Source organism: Phalacrocorax carbo, chromosome 28, assembly GCF_963921805.1.
Source record: "Phalacrocorax carbo chromosome 28, bPhaCar2.1, whole genome shotgun sequence".
NCBI classification, from domain to species: Eukaryota; Metazoa; Chordata; class Aves; order Suliformes; family Phalacrocoracidae; genus Phalacrocorax; species Phalacrocorax carbo.
In genome coordinates, this window is record NC_087540.1 from 3,086,468 (window position 1) to 3,101,917 (window position 15,450).

The 15,450-nt window shown below is 54.0% G+C and overlaps 1 protein-coding gene across 8 annotated transcripts in view; it reads right to left on the reverse strand.

Moving 5' to 3' along the window:
* Positions 1–84: 84 nt before the first annotated feature.
* Positions 85–15,450, reverse strand: part of ARNT (aryl hydrocarbon receptor nuclear translocator) — a 28,712-nt gene continuing 13,346 nt past the window's right edge. The window contains exons 5-23 of one of the 8 annotated variants that reach the window (XM_064474668.1): positions 15,308–15,352; positions 12,626–12,839; positions 12,260–12,473; positions 12,111–12,176; positions 11,900–11,999; positions 11,542–11,607; positions 10,979–11,064; positions 10,456–10,532; positions 10,164–10,298; positions 9,632–9,706; positions 8,689–8,840; positions 6,799–6,909; positions 6,515–6,593; positions 6,021–6,144; positions 5,317–5,416; positions 4,500–4,650; positions 4,120–4,279; positions 3,503–3,645; positions 85–2,936 (exon numbers count right to left, since the gene is read on the reverse strand). In XM_064474668.1, coding sequence (XP_064330738.1) covers positions 2,847–2,936; positions 3,503–3,645; positions 4,120–4,279; positions 4,500–4,650; positions 5,317–5,416; positions 6,021–6,144; positions 6,515–6,593; positions 6,799–6,909; positions 8,689–8,840; positions 9,632–9,706; positions 10,164–10,298; positions 10,456–10,532; positions 10,979–11,064; positions 11,542–11,607; positions 11,900–11,999; positions 12,111–12,176; positions 12,260–12,473; positions 12,626–12,839; positions 15,308–15,352 — 2,188 coding nt within the window. In that variant the 3' untranslated portion in view covers positions 85–2,846. 8 annotated transcript variants of the gene reach the window in all.

The following is a 15,450-nucleotide window of genomic DNA, read 5'->3' on the forward strand; positions in this document are numbered from 1 at the left end:
CGGGGGAAAGGCTCCATCCCAGCGCAGCTGCCCCGGCATCGCGGCAAGCCGTATGGAGGGAGGCAGAAATGAGACAGAGCTTTGAAAAAAAAACAAAAAAAGGGAAAATATCTTGTTGTAAAATCTCTGCTACATATAATCATCTGCAAATCCTGCAGCGAGAGGGAGCCCCGGGCCCAAAACAAATCCCCTCAAGGTTTGGCTCCTGCCCGACCCAAGGCATCGTATGATAAAATAACCCCCCCTCACACTGAATAATAATACAGTTATCAAAGCGGGATATGAAGGGCCAAAGCCCCTGCCCCGCGGCCCCCAGGAAGGGCCCAGGGACCCGCTGGGGCGGGGGACAGGTGCTGAGACCCCGCCAGCCCCTCACCCATCCTCGTCCTCCGCTGCCACCAGCGCCACAGCCAGGCCGGCGCTGCCCAGGGCGCCCGGCGCTTGCCGCCTGCTCCAGCTGGCTTCTTCTCCGCAGCAGCTCGAATTGTCCAGGGCAGGACCCGAAATCAGGGTGGCCACAGCAGCGTCACCCACGGCGGCTCGGGGACAGACGGGCTCTGGGCCTGGGGACACACAGACCTGGAAGTCGCCGCCTCTCGCCCACGTGGCCCCCGGGTCCTGCTGGGCTCGCCGGGGGTTGTTGCGAAGCACCACGGGCAAGGCCGGCTCCCACTGCCACCCTGGGACACGACTCCAGAGAGCACCAGAGCTGTAGCTTCACAAAGGTCGAGCTCCCCAGGGCTTCATTTCTGTAGAAACAGGAGTTTTCCTCCTCCTTTGGCAGCCAAGTGCCGCTCCATCCTCGGTCGGGTCAGCAGGGCTCCAACGCCGGCGGCCGGCGTGGCCAGCCCGAGGGTGAGCACCCACGATGGTTAACGCTTGGTGCTCTGCAAAAATCTCCCCTACGCCCGAGACAGCTCCAGAGCCCGGCAGCGGGACGCGACGGGCTGCGGGGTTAGTGCTGGTACCACTTTCCCTAGGTTAAAGGATGGGGACGGATCAGGGGACGTTTCCAAGCTCCCTCGTGGGAGGTTCCCACCTTTCCGTAGAGAAACAGGGAAGTGGTGGTGGAAGTGACGAAAAAAAGAAACAACCCAAAACCTTCAAATCTTAATTTTCCAGCAAATCAGGACGGGGGAAAAAAAAAAAAAAAAGAAAGCTTTCTGCTCCACAGCCAAGAGGAGCCTCGGCGGGTCTCTGCCAGTACCGAAGCCTGACCGTCAGTAACGCAAGCGTCCCAAAGCCTTCCCGCTGCGGGCGCTCCCCGCCACGGGCGCCGCCGAAAGCCGCTCGTCCCCCCTCGCGGCACCACCGAGGCCTGCGGCTCCGAGCAGCACGTCCCCCCCTTGCCCCACGCCAGCAGAGGACGCGCGGGGCCAGGCCGGGGGGCTCGAGCAGCCCCACCGGCACGCGGGGAGGAGGAGGGAGAAATGCCCAGATTTCATCCAAAACAAAAGCAGGCTTCCAGGCAAGCTTCATATTCTTCCCCCGCTGCACGTGTGCCAAGTTTCCTTCCAAGTCAAACTCTGCAATGAAGACATTTTCCTGCTGAAATTGAAGCAAGGCTCGCCGTCACGGGGGAGTAAAACTGGTCTTGAGGCTCCCACAGACCCCGAGGGGAGCAAGATCTGCCATGAGGTTTTTTTCACATTGAAGATTTGAAGTCAAGGCTTAAAAATTTTGAAAAAATTACATATATATAAAAAAGAATAATTCTGTTCCCTCTCTCCCCCCACTCTCCTCCATTTTGTGACTTGGCAACAGGGTCATCATATGGCATGAATTTTTCTTCAAGGAGCCGGCGAGTGTCAAAGCAAATGCTGCCATTCGGAGCATGTAGTTGAAGTGCAGCTCCTCAGCAAGGGCCGGAACAAAGCCGGGGCCTCCCTGCACGGGGAGCCAGACGTCCAGCTCCAAAACGAAGGCAGGGAACTCACTCTCGACGTGGTAAAATTGCATGGACAGGGCAGAGCAGGTTTTCCCACCCCCCAAGCTGACAAAAAGCCTCTTGAAACATCGGTTCAGGGCAGCACAGAAACCATCAGCTGCCAAACTGGTGCGTGGAGAACAAAGCTACATAGATAATATTTTTATGGCTCGTAATTATCCCGTCATTCACACGAACGACTGGGCCCCGAGGGATGGCGTAGGCCACGCTGACAGCAGAGGCCCGTTTTCATTGCACAGTTCAGAGAAGAGGCGGCACCCAAACGAAGGCCGGCGTGCCGGGCAACGGGGGGCGCTCCCGGTACAGACCCCCGGCCTGGAGACGCAGTAACAACCCGCTGCCTCCGAGAACGCCGGCTTGCGACAAGGATTCTTAGGCGAGCATCCTCCAGAATTGCGTTACGCAGGGATAACGCTTGGAAGAGTTTCTTCCAATGTTTAAAAAGTTACAATACTTTGTGTTTTATAGAAAAAGAGTCACGGTATAGAAGATTGAAATAAAACCAGCAAAAGCCACCTTGTGAGTTTGGAGGAGCCGCCCGTCATCTGGACGGGGATCCCTCCGACCAACGCAGCGGGCGGAACGAAAACCGCTCGGGAGCGGCTCTGGAATCACGGGGCCTTCGTGTCGGCGACCGCCGCGGCTCTCGCAGCACTCGAGTCCCGAAGCCTCCAGGCGAACCGTCCCCCGCTGCCGGCGCCGCGCAGAGGAGGTGCCCAAAGCCGCCGCATCTTCCTCCCCGCGGCCGGCCGGCCTCCAGGCTGCCGGGCAGGAGTTTCGCCTCCGGAAGGCAGGAAGTGTTTAGAAAGTTCAGCAGTCTTTGAAAAAAAGACTTAGGTGTTTTCCTTTACACATGGATATTATATATAGCTATAATTTGATTCCCCTAGGGCTTATTTTACTCTGAAAAAGAAGGGAATATGTTCAGCTCGGGGAACTCTTCGTTGTTGTAGTTGGGTCCCTGGTCTCCCAGCATCGTCAGCATGTCCTGTGGGATACAAGGAGAGAGTCGTTACCTGGGCTGGGACATGGCGGAGCAGGCACCGCGCACCGGGACGCTCCCACCCCTCCCAGGGCCTTGTGTCCAGGGCTGCAGGAGCGGCAACGTTAAGTGACGAGCAGTGACTGCACTGACTCCTCTGAAAACAGGGGGCAGCAACTCACAGGAAGAACAGCAACTCCCAAGAACTCTCCTCACTTTATTGGACTGGGGGCGTTTGGCTTTTTTTTGTTGCTGTTTTTAATTAGAGCTAGAAGAAATTAGAGAAGAAATTCAGCTGCGGGGCCAGTAGAGTTTTGCGCTGATCGTGCAACGGGCCAAGACACAAAGCCAGTCCAGCTGAGGCCTCCCTGCCCTCTCCTCCCCAGTTTCAGCTCCATCACGTTACTCGCAAGCTCGAGACCTCACCAGATATCGCAAACTAGAGGGACAAGCTCTCGGCGCTTCAGCCAGCTGCCCGCACTGGGGAAGCCCAGGCCGTTCCTTCCCCCAAGGTTGGCCCACACCAGTCCTCACTCGGGAGGTTAAGAAAACCACCGTCTTACTGAGAAGACCTCAGGCTGGCTTGGCTGCGGCGGCTGCACGTGCTGCTCCCCGGACGCTGGGCCGTGGTGCTGTCCCTGCCACTGCGGCCACATCCCCACGCCTTCGGCCGCCCGCGTCTGGAACGGGGCCGGGGTCTGCGCTGCCTCCGGCGCTGTTCAACAGAGAACGAGTCAGCCAAGGATTGCCGGCGCAGGGCCGCGCCTTCTGTCGTCCTTTGACGGGACTGGGAAGCGCGCAACTGCTTCGGTGGTGCCCCGTTGGTAACGGGGGAGGGTCTCCCCTCCGGGAACAGCCACTGAACCGTCACATGCGTTAAGGCATTTGTCAGAACCCATCTACCGGGGAGAACAAATGCAGGGGAGGCCCAGAGGGGTTCGTTTCCTCCCAGTCAGCCTTAAAATGGTTCAAAATTCATCTGCTCAGGAGCCTTGCGGTGCGACGATGGTTAAAGGTGGTAACCAAAGCAGGGGTTTAGCCGTGCCCTCTACCTCTGGGCATTCCCAATGGACAAGGAAACGACAGAGAGCGTGCTGCACCAAGGCCGCGTCTGCCCGAGGCTCCCAGCTGTCCTCCAGCGGGATTCTGTTGCCACCCCAGCCTCCCCAGCGCCCCAAGCCATACTCACTGAAGCCCGTGCCACGGCTGGCAAGGTTCGGGTAAGCAGCCCCCGTAGGAGAAGCCGTAGAGCCCGGTGCTGCCATGGGGCTGAAGGAAGACGGGGTGCCTTGGAAAGTCCCCATGCCAAAGGAAGGGGGCCGAGTTTTCACTGTCTGGGATGCCACTTGCTGTAAGAGAGCAAGAAACGGGAGAGGAAGAGGAGAGATGCGTTTATTCTGAACCTCGACTGGGGCAAGAAGGTGCTGGACGGGCCCCAAACGCACACGAGCGCGCAGCATTGCTCCATCGCTCAGCTAGAGAGTTGGAGCGGGCTGGTTCACGACGGCAAGAAGGGTCTGTAACGCAGCAGGGACTCGGGGCCCGCACCGAGGGTTCAGGCTTTGCTACCTGGGGTGTGAACGCTGGCCGTGTCCCTGGAGCCCAGCTGGTTCCGCTGACCTGAGCTGGGTTGGAGTGGCGTGAGATCTGCGCTAGGATCCGGCCCGCTGACGAGGGCTGCTGCTGAATGATGTTCACCGGAGGTACCATGCTGCCGCTCCTGGAAGACAGGAGAGAGGCTCTTGAGGACGCCAGGTATCACACGCAGAATGAGGAGGCACAAACACCACCCGCGCGAGTTACTGGTGGGGGGAACGAGCCCAGAACCGTGGGGTAACTCCGCTCACGTGCCGGTGCCCGTCACGCTGCCCGGCCAGGGACACGGCTGGCAGGAGCTGCGGGGTTTGTGGGCAAGGCTGCTCTCAGCCAGCTCGGCTCTCGCGCTCAGGCTAAGCACGCCCAAGAGGCGCAGCTATCCTGCGGACAAGCTTCGGCAAGTGACAGAGGGATATCAGGGCATCGAGGCAGTGGCTGGGGAGGTGAAGACAAGGGCGAGGAGCGGCGTGGCAGGGGAGGGGCTGCGCTGACTCTGCACAGCCTCAGAGCTCCCACAGCTCTACGCGGGAGCAAAGAGCAGCAGGCAGGAGAGCAGGGCGGCAGAAGCCCTCCTCTCCCCCACACCTCAAGGAAACAGGCGCCTGGATGAGACCCCCTGTATTTTCTGTGCACGTTATATAGGAACACATTTCTGGACAATCACTGCCGTGCAGAGAGAGACCGGGAACTCTTGGCTGTTGCAGAAGGACACGCAAACAGCACAGGAACAACTGCAGGGCAAGGTAAAATTGACACGAGGCCGTTCAAAGCACAGCGCAGGAAGCCTCACCTGAAGTTCTCGGCAGGCCGCGAAGGGGTGAAAGTGTTTCCCTGTGTGAAGAGGGGCTGGTTGGCGGGCACTGTGCTGGCAGGAATGGCTTTGTTCTGGTCTGCGGAGAGAGGGCGTGTCACGTTAGGGCTGGGAAAGTCTCAGGGGCAGGAACAGAGAACTAGTTGCAAGAGACGTGCCCATGTGAAGGAAGACTGTTTTGAGCCAAAGCATCAAACGTGACCGTTTCTTATCCAGACACAGACTCCAGATGGTTTTGTAAAAGCCTGTTTAATTTTATTTCCTCTCCATTTGCTAATAAGCTCGCATTAAGGTCATCTGGGGCTAGAGCATCCACTGCATTCAGAGCTCAGACTAGGATCACAGGATCTGCTCCCCAGGGACAGCAGGAAGGGTCAGGCTAAGGCAGGCGGCAAGACCAGAGCAAGAGACACCTTTGCACCCACTCCCCGCCAGCAAAACACTGGCTGCAGGACAATTCATTGCCACAACAGCGCACCAGGAATTAGACAGGAATTACCCACCCAGTGCCAAGATCGGCACTGTTCTGCCAGAGCCAGGCTGCCACAAGCATCATGCTGAGCCTCTGCACCCAGAACCGCCCCAGGTGACTTAGGGGAGAGCAAAGTGCGCTCAAGTTGAAGACGAAATCGGATAAAGCTGTGGCCTGCCCCGGCTGTGCCTCCCAGCCCCGCGCTGCCTACCTGTATTGATACTGCTGTAGATCTCGCTGAACCTTGGGTCTCGCTCCTGATTAAAAAGGCTCTCTGCCTTCTCCAAGGGCTTGCTGTGCTCTGGGCCGGCTGCGGTCACAGGCTGAACAGGAACCTGGGAGCAGGGATGAAGGGGAGCTGTTAGCACCCTGAGCGCAAAGGAAGCCAGCGGTCTCGCAGCCAGCACGGAGAACGGCTGAGGGCTCTGCAGGCAAAGGCCGGGCCGCTCTCTGCACTCCGTGCGCTCTGTCGGGACGGCGTGGCCGTTTAGGGCCGGCAGCGTTGACACAGGCATAGCGGGGTAGACCCACAGGGGCAGACCAGAATCAAGCAAGCAGATCCAGCAAATAACGCAAGGCAGAACACCTTCCTCTCCAAACTCCCAGCAGCCTGACGGCAATCTTGTGTGGCCGCCTTTACAACCCCAGCAAAAGGTCATTTATATAGCGCAGGACAAGGAGCAACCGAAACCCCTGTCGATTTACCTGTGAGTGGTCGTAACCAGACAGGCCCTCTCTTCCTGGGACCGCTTCCAGCTCTGTCTGTTGTGGCGGCTGCTGCTGCCTAAAATAGAAAGTCTCTGTAACAGGAGAACACCGGCTGCTAGAAACGATTGCCAAGGGAACAGATACTCTGTGGTTACACCAATGATTCATTAGCCCAGAGGAGTTCATTGCTGCAGAGAGGAAAGTTTGGGTAGGAAGGCTATTTGACAGGAGGGCAGAACCAGCAAGAGAGGCACGGTAAAAGGAGCTGAGCACCTCCTGACCTTGAGGGCAGCTGTGCTGTGCCCATCTCCAGGGGAAGGCTGACACTCTGCCCCAGCTGGGGCCTCTGCATTGAGTTTGACAGGGCAGGCCGAGACTCCTGGCTCGAGTTCCTTTAAAGCAAAGAAAAAAAAAAAAGAAAAAAGAAAAAATGTATTTTAAAAAATACGAAGTGAAGGCAAACAGTCGGCTACTGTGTGCAGGAGAACGCGCCTGTCTCGGACAAGACTGGAAACTTTGCTTTTGCAAAACCTGTTTGAGTGAAGGATCCTTCCACTCGCTTTCCGTGGTCCCTGAAGGGGGGGTGCCACGTAACATAACGCTGGCGGCCGTGAGCCAAAGGTCTCTGCCCTCGGCCACTGAGCAGGGGAGCAATTAATAACCTACACCCAGAGCACGGCCAGAGCTGCATCCTCCTTAAAGCACAAGGCAGGGGCTGCAGGAGCCTAAAAACCCCCAAGGTTGTCCACTGAGCCCTATGTCAGACGCTCCAGAGCTGGAGCCTACAGGGACCCACCAGCAGCTTTAGGTTTTAAGCCCAAGACGTTGGTGGAGTTCGTTACGCTCCCCTGTTAACTGTCACAAGTCAGTTAAACATTAACTCCCACAAGAAAAGAATAAAAATCCAGTGTTTTTTTGACAGTTCTTTTGCAAGCTGCTGCTTCAGTGGTACCTGATCTCGAAGACGAAGCAATACAGACAACCTACCAAAGATGCACACAGATAAAATGCCCCTCAAACACGATCAGACACAGGCTGCTGCTTCTCTGGCCTGAATTTCTGCAGCGCTATTAGAAGGCGTAGCATGGATGTGGGAATGGATGCGTGTGGGATGAATGAGTTCAAAGAGATATCTCTAGCGCCGGGACAGGAATTAGGGCCTGTATCAGCCCTGCATCAGATTTCGGCCCTGCACTCGGACCACGGCTCTTTAAAGCCAGAGGGATTTGTCGCTGCTCAGCCCTTAATACTTTCTCATCAGAAAGCGCCAGCTTGCCAGCTGCAGGAAGGGAAGAAGTGCTGCCTGCGCTCTAGGACCTTGCCTCCTTGCCAAAAAAAAAAAAGAGAAAAAATTAAAAAATAGCAATAATAAAAAAATCCTGGCTCTTCACCTACCCACAAGCAACCTGGCCTTCTGTTTGCCTGGCTGGAGAGACGCCATTTGCTGCGCCCACCAAGCCTGCGGTTATCAGTCACACGCAGGCATGTTTGGGTTTTTTATTTCAGTTGCTGCTCTCCTGTACGGGGCCTAGAGCTCACCCGCGGGGAGAGCGAGCCGCTCTGCTCACTCCCAAAGCAGACGCACCAACCCACTCCGACAGCCGAGAGAGAGGGAAGAGGAGAGCAGCACTGACAGCGGTCTCCCCGCTGGAGCTCGTTGCTGAATCCAGGGACAAAACTACAGCAGTGGAGAAAAATAAAGCATCTACTTTCTGCCATCAGCTGCAGGCAGTCCTGCTTACATGAAAAGCCGCTCTCTGGACCAGCTGCCCCCCTGGACCGTCACAGGAGTCCAAGAGCCACATCCAAAGGCAGACTTCACTAATATTAGCTCTGAATGCAAACACACAGACGGGAGGCTTGCTCCAGCAACCAGAGTTAAAAAAGGCACTGCTGGAGCCCCACTTTGGCAGCTTGCTAAGCCATACAACCTAGACGGCCAAAGGAATTAAGTTGTTTGCACTTTATAGTCCTCTAGCGCCTGCCACGGCCCAGGAAAAGAGCGCTCACGGGACTTAGCAATTCCTCCAGGGCCTGTGCAAGCAGATGGGAAGCTTGGTGAGGGGGAGAGGCCAAAGCTCCCGCAGTTCTGTGCTGCTGGTCATTCGGGGACCAGATCCCGTCAGGTTCGTGTGCTACTGGTGGTTGGCAAGTCATTTCCATGTACATACTTGACGTTGGTGTTGGTACAGATGATGTACTCAATTTCATCCGAGTAGGGGTTCTGGAAGGTAAAGGAGCTGGTTCTCATCCAGAGCCATTCCCGGTTTTTGGATCGGAATCGGAACATGACTGACAGAACCTGGCCTTTTAACTTCACCACCTAAAAAAACGTAATGCCATCAGTAGTACCTGATAAAAGAAGGCATTGAAGAGCAACTTGCTTCCGAGCACGAGCCACCCCCCGCTACAGCCGTGCGATGGCCCTTTGCCTCAACGCCTGCAAGACCGCACCTTCGTTTTCCCCAACTAAATGGCACTGCTGCTATACCCCTACGCTGTTCTGATCCCTGAATGATATGGGAGCGGGATATAATATCCCCTTTTTGGCTTTCACTTTTCTTATCTCTTTGCACTGGTGAGATGTATGAAAAAGCCTCCGGTAAATGAAGCACATGCTGTTGCTTCTGATTCCAACCATCTGGACAAATGGATATGAGCAGCTACTTTTTGAAGTCATGAAAGCACAGGGGCAGTCTTACCTGCCCTGCCACAAGTCCAACGCCCTCAGAAATAAGAGTAACGACAACAGGGCAAGCAAACCACATCCATTTCGAGGTGTGCAGCACGGGGCTGGGCCCTAGAGATGAACCAGTGTTTCAGCCACAGAAGCATGGCATTCAAGTAGGCACTGTGTAGCCACGTCTCTGGCCCTACAAGCAGACTGGACTAGCAGCCAGAGGATGAATTCAAGAGTTAGACATCAGATGCTTCTGCTTTGTTTTGCACATTTACAGTTACGTGACTGTAACCGTTCGCCATTGGGCGAAGGAGAAATATCTATGGTTTAGTTTCCTCTTGGTTTTCCAAAGAATTTCATCGCTTTGCAAGTACCGAGGCAGGTTCCAATCCGAATACCACACTGCATGCAAAGTGGTAGCTAAAGCGTTTTACCTGCTGAAAGCTGTCCCGCAAAAGCTGCTGGTCTTCCGGGTGGCAGAAATCCACAATGTCTTTCCCCAGAAGTTCCTAATTTTGAAGGAATTGGGAGAGAGCTGGAGTCAGTTCCTCTGGCAGGCAGCCTCCCTCTCTCAGGTCTGCCCCATTAATCCCACTTTGGACAGGTAGTTACTGCTCCCCCCCGCCAAACCTGTTACACAAACCAAGCACAGGAACCGGCGGGCTGTACGCGAAGGAGAAGCAGAACAGCGGTTGACTAACGTTTGATCTCGAACTCAAAAGGCGGCAAAAACAACCTTAATTGACATTAGACATAATCCAGAGCCACCCATCCTTCCAATGATCAAAGTACTTCGAAAAGCATGTGAAAAAGCGACTGGTGGAAAAGAAACACAGGCCTGGTTTTGCCCTGGGCATCATTTTATCAGATCTGTTAGACAAGCAGAGCTGTGATGCACAGGAGGGAGGAGGGAAACGTAAGCTTGAATGGCAGATCTTTCTTAGAAAGCTCCTGCCGCTTCCTCACCTGTGGCTGGTAGCCAACCGTAGCCACGCAGCGGTGATCTATGAAGGTGAAAATGCCTTCGGTGTTGTGTCGGGAGATGAACTCTGTTGGCTGACAAACGTTGTTCATGTCTGTGCAGTTGGGCGAGCTAGTGACCTGCAAGGTCAGACAGGTACAGCGTTATCGAATCTTGCGAGAGCTGCCTCCTCCTGACCAGCCAGCCCTGCTGTCGCGTTTGTGGCAATCGGGGAACATCTTTGGGCAGAAGAGTTTAACTCCGTGGACTTTTAGCACAAGGAAAGATGCTACCCACCTGGAGCCTGCCGATAGCCACGAGGCAAAACTTGCTGCCCTGGCCAGCGTCCGGGTCATCGTCAGGCAGTGAAACACCTGAGAGGGGAGGGCCAAAAAATTCCAGCAAGGTTAATACAGGAAAAACTGCTAATTTCAGAGGAAAGAGAGACATGCAGTTCTGACCTCAGTACGTCCCTCCACCCTGTTTTATAATTCAATACCCTTTCCCACAAAGGAATTTGGCAAATTAAGTGGCCTCCCCCTCCCTTTTTTTGTCAGAAGGGTTAAAGAGCTCCGTAACTTTCAGCACAAGCAAGCACATCAGCCAGCAGAATATTCTTTTCCTGCACAAAATCTCTACTGTTCAGAGACAAAAATCTCTGATCCAGCATCTGCAAAGATCAGTTCAATCCTAAAATACGAAAAAGCAGTAAGATACATTTGGGAAGCATTTGCCGGCACATTCAGTCCACAGGAGGGACAGCTTCAGACCATATGCTCTCAAAACCAGCTGCAACTGAACCCTTCAGCTAAGGCATTACCTGCGGGGGGCCAGGCTTTTATGTAGCCCGTGCAGTGCACCACAACGTAGTGAGGCTCGCCATCCTTCGCCGCACCTAAGCCGTTCCTTGGGAGAGAGAAACAGGCTGATTGTGCTGGGTATTAACAGGGGTAAGGTCAGGCAAGGCTTCTACTCATATTTTTAAAAAACTGTCGCAGAGGGTCTTCAGGGTTAAAAAAGAATAAAAGAACAAAGACTTCAGGTCAATGCGAGAGGTCCAAGAACACAATAGGCTGGAATCTACCTCCATTTCAAATTAAAAAGGGACAATATAGACCAGAGACCAACAGCATGAAGAATATGTGGTTTTAAATTGACTTGAAAGCCAACCTTGGAATAAAGGCAGATTAATCCTCCCCAGGATTATCTTCCTCAGCATAGTGGTACTTTGGTTCCTTTACCAGCAGATCTATCTAAAAACTCTTCTACGAGCTGTTCTAGCCTACCCTGCGCACGCTCAGCACAGCGTGTCCCGCCACCCCAATGACAAAGCCGTAGCTCCTTCTGGTCCTAGCAATGCAGCGCAAGTTTTGTACTATTCACCTGCAGCGGTTCCTCATAAAGCTGAGGCGATTTACAGAGACTGGATCCACCGAGCTGTTGCCACACCTGTACCAGAAACAGAAACACGAGGGGAAAGGCTTTTAGCTTTCTTTGTCACATTGTTCTGATGTCGACCATCTCGAATAAGAGGACGCAGTCTATAAACGGGGATGAACCTTTGAATCCCCCCCACGCAAGTGAAAAGCTGTCGTTCTACAGGCCTCCAGAAGGGAGGTGACACATAGGCATGACCCGATGTCAGAGCGAGCCAAAAAAGCTGGAATAAAAGCACCATGGGGCCAGGGAGCAAGTTCAGCTTCAGGCTCAAATGAGACTTCCCAGGGCATCTCTTTGTTACCTCATTCGGCAGATGAAGGATCTCCGAGAACCCATACACATCCTCATGGACTGCTGGCCTTCCTTCTTGACAGTCCCCGTCTTTAAGTCTAGGATGCGACCTACGGAAAGAAGGAAAACCAAGCTGCTGCTGCAACGCGAGTCCTTTCACCGCCACAGGCACCAGGTAACATACTAGGAAACTAGCAAGACACAAGCGTCACCAATGGTACCTTTAGATGCATTCTCGGGGGGGGCTGCAGGATCCTTGTTAGAAAGGCACCAGGGTTTGGTTCCTTCTACAAAGGGAAGGTTTTAATCCAAGTCCTCCGCAGGCTTTCACACTGCCCGCCCCCACCAATCCCTTCCCGGGCTGCTCTACCTGTCAGCGCGTTCTCCGATGTGGAGAGCTGCTCCCTCAGCTTGCCCACGTCGTCCGGGTGCACCTGGTCGTACAGGGTGCTGCCGAACCACTCCGACTGCGGCTGGTTCAGGACAGGAGTCACCGAGTCGGAGACGTAGACCACCCTCCCGGTCTCACAGGACACTATGAACAGAAAGCCGTCGGCCGCCTCTAGGATCAGGTGTTTGAGTTCCTGCATTCACAGACAGACAGACACGCTCTTAACTCCAGAGCCAAGCAGGTGAAGCCCCCTAAACCCACCCTGGGTGCCTATCTCCCCCCACCCACGATTTAATTCCCCCCTCCAATCACAATATTTCCCAGAAAGCAGCATCAAGCCAAGACCTGGTCAGTGAGAAAGGAGGGTTTGTAGGTGCCGTCAGTGGAGGTATTGCCCGTGCCGCGCAGGGACTTCATGTGAGAGACAGCCATGCGCAAGATGGTGAGCTTGTCTGGCTTGCGGGCCAGCGCGCTGCAGGTGGGCACCATATCGGACAGCTCTGTGATGTAGGCAGTCATCTTGTTCCTTCGCCTACGTTCAATCTCGCTGTGATTTTCCCTGCAAAAGGCCAGGGAGGAGAGGAGGAAGACGAAGTTACCAACGGGCCCAGAAGCCTCGGCCATTTCCCCACGTCAACGCTTCCACAAGGCCAGAGCGCAAAACACAGAGATGCATCGGGGTCACTGGGAGTTAGAAGGGCTACAAGCGCCTCGCATGCTGGGCGTGCACAAAGGAACGCAGGAACGAGTGCAAGGAGGAGAGTCTACAGCAGGACCTTCTTTGCTCAAAACCGCATCGGTTCCCTGGGATCTGGTGAAGGCAACGAGCTAGGCTAAGCTATTTTAGCGGATAAAGAAGCTTTCCCATTGCTTCCGCAACACTGCAGCAAGCCGAAGGGTTTCTTCCTGTGCTACGGCCTCTGCTCCCAACGCGGGGTTCACCTCACTCTACTGAGGAAATTTGCTTTTCAACAGCCCTGCTGCAGACAGACTAAGACGACTCATCCCACCCACTGTTTGCCCAAAGATGAATCGAACACCCCCCCCCCACCACCACTTTCAGACGCCCACACGTCTCCAATCACCACACGAGGAGGCCAGGGCTGCAGCTAAGACTCGGGCACCTAAATTACAACAAATGAGGCTCGCCTTTGCAGTGCTTTTATGAAGCTACTTCTCAGTGACATGGAGAGCCTTTTACAATACCATGGCAGGAGGGGAAGGTTTAGCGGAGACACACACCCGATTTCTGTACAGATCACGGCCAACGTGGGCAGGCACCTGGGTGGTGCGCGCAGCCCTCCAAAGAGGCACCGCAACGAATCTGCCCACTTGCAGCCCTTCCAGAGGTTCTTCACGTGCCTTTTGCAAGTCTGCTCACAGGGCACAGTCCCCATCCACCCCCAGGGATCAGAACATAACCTATTTAGGCTTGGGTTTTTTCAGCCGGCACGTGTAGTTCAACGGGGTTACTAAGGTGGGTTTTTCAAAACAGAACTCAAAAGCCAGGTTTCCTATAGAGAAGGATGGATCAGATGCAAGGAAGCACATGGTGGGAAGTGAAATGAGATGAAAGTGTTGGAAGGAACATAGACAGGCAAGTGAATTAGAGAGGATAAACACAAAGAAATCGAGCATTTATCACTACCAGGTGTGTGCAGTCATTCAGCGACCTTGCTCCTTGCTGCAAGAGACATATCCAGGACCCGAAGTGCTTCAATTATCACACTCACCTGTAATTCAGTTTGGAGAAACTCCCAGGCTCGGGTGTGCAAATGACGCTACCTTCACTACAAAAGCTACTGGGCAACCACAGACATTTTACCTGCCCCTGTGCCAAATACCCTTTACTAAAGGCTCTTGTGTGACAGCGGCGACTGACTACCGGGGACGGAGGGAAGGGTCGCTGCTTCACTGGACGAGAAACCCCTGAAGAGCACTGCTGTTTGCTGCACTCACAGGCCCCACCTCTAGCCTCTCCTTATCTCCTCAAATATTTAAGCTATGCACTACTGCAGTTAGGAAAGGCGGCTGCGTTCGGGGGTTATTTTTTGTTTTAAAACCAGCCAGTAGGCAATAAACTGACCAGAACTGTGGCATTCTCAGCACCCACTACAGTCTCTTTAGTCCTGTGCGTTGCTTAAGAACGAGTCTAGGGTGGAACAGTCCTAAGAAGTTACAGGGTAAGTTTGCAAGACGGCAAACCACAAAACAAGCCATTCTTCATGAATTACCAACCCTCAGCTCTGCAGCAGTAACGAGCTGTGGGTGGCGAGCAGCAGAAACCTTGACGGTGATTTAAGCAGTTTTTATTTTGCAGCTGAGAATAGGGAAGGGTACATCTAGAGCTGATGGTTTTCTGCTGGGGAAACACAGTCGTGCTGAGACACCATCTCAGGCAGCTGCAGCGGCGCGCACGCCTTCTCAGGGCACAGGTCTGCAGTAATGGCACAGCACTCCAAGCTACCCCACCGGTCATTTCCCTCATGAATTACAAATAGGAGCTTGGGGGGCAGGGGGAAATCTTGTTTCCAGTAAGCCTGAACCAGTGTAATGCACAGGACACCACCTTTCCTGGGAAGTTTTAAGGGGTAGGAAACCCCTGAACTAATACACTTTTTAATGTCTCTTTTGATAGCACGACAGCATTCCTGTGACAAAACCTTACCGAGGTGAGAACAGGCCATTTGGCGCCTTGCACCCGCACAAGAGAGACTGTGTTTAGCACAGGTCAGCGAAGCTGCAGCGCTCAGTGAAAGCAATGGCCCAGCCAGCTCTGCCCTGCGGTCTTTGGCAAACAAATCCTGCTGTGTATTCCCCAAAGACATTCTCACAAGGGGACCAAATGCCTTTCCCCTCCTAATTCCAATTACACAGCGATTTCCAGAAGTCTGTTCAGTTTCAAGCCCTCTATTGCAGCAGATGAGGGAAGGAGAAGGGGGGGAAAAAAAGAGAAGGGATGCCTAGAGAAACATTAAGGAAAGGAAACACTCTGCTTGTCCATGCTTGAAATCTCCATTCTCCTACCTGGCAAGTCTCTCCTTATCCGCTGAACTCTGTTCATCATCAGACCTAAAAATAAAATCAGCGATCTAAGCTAAAATGGAAAAAGTTTAAAGAAATGAAAAATGGGAAGATGTACTAGGAAACCCAGCCTACAGACACGTCTG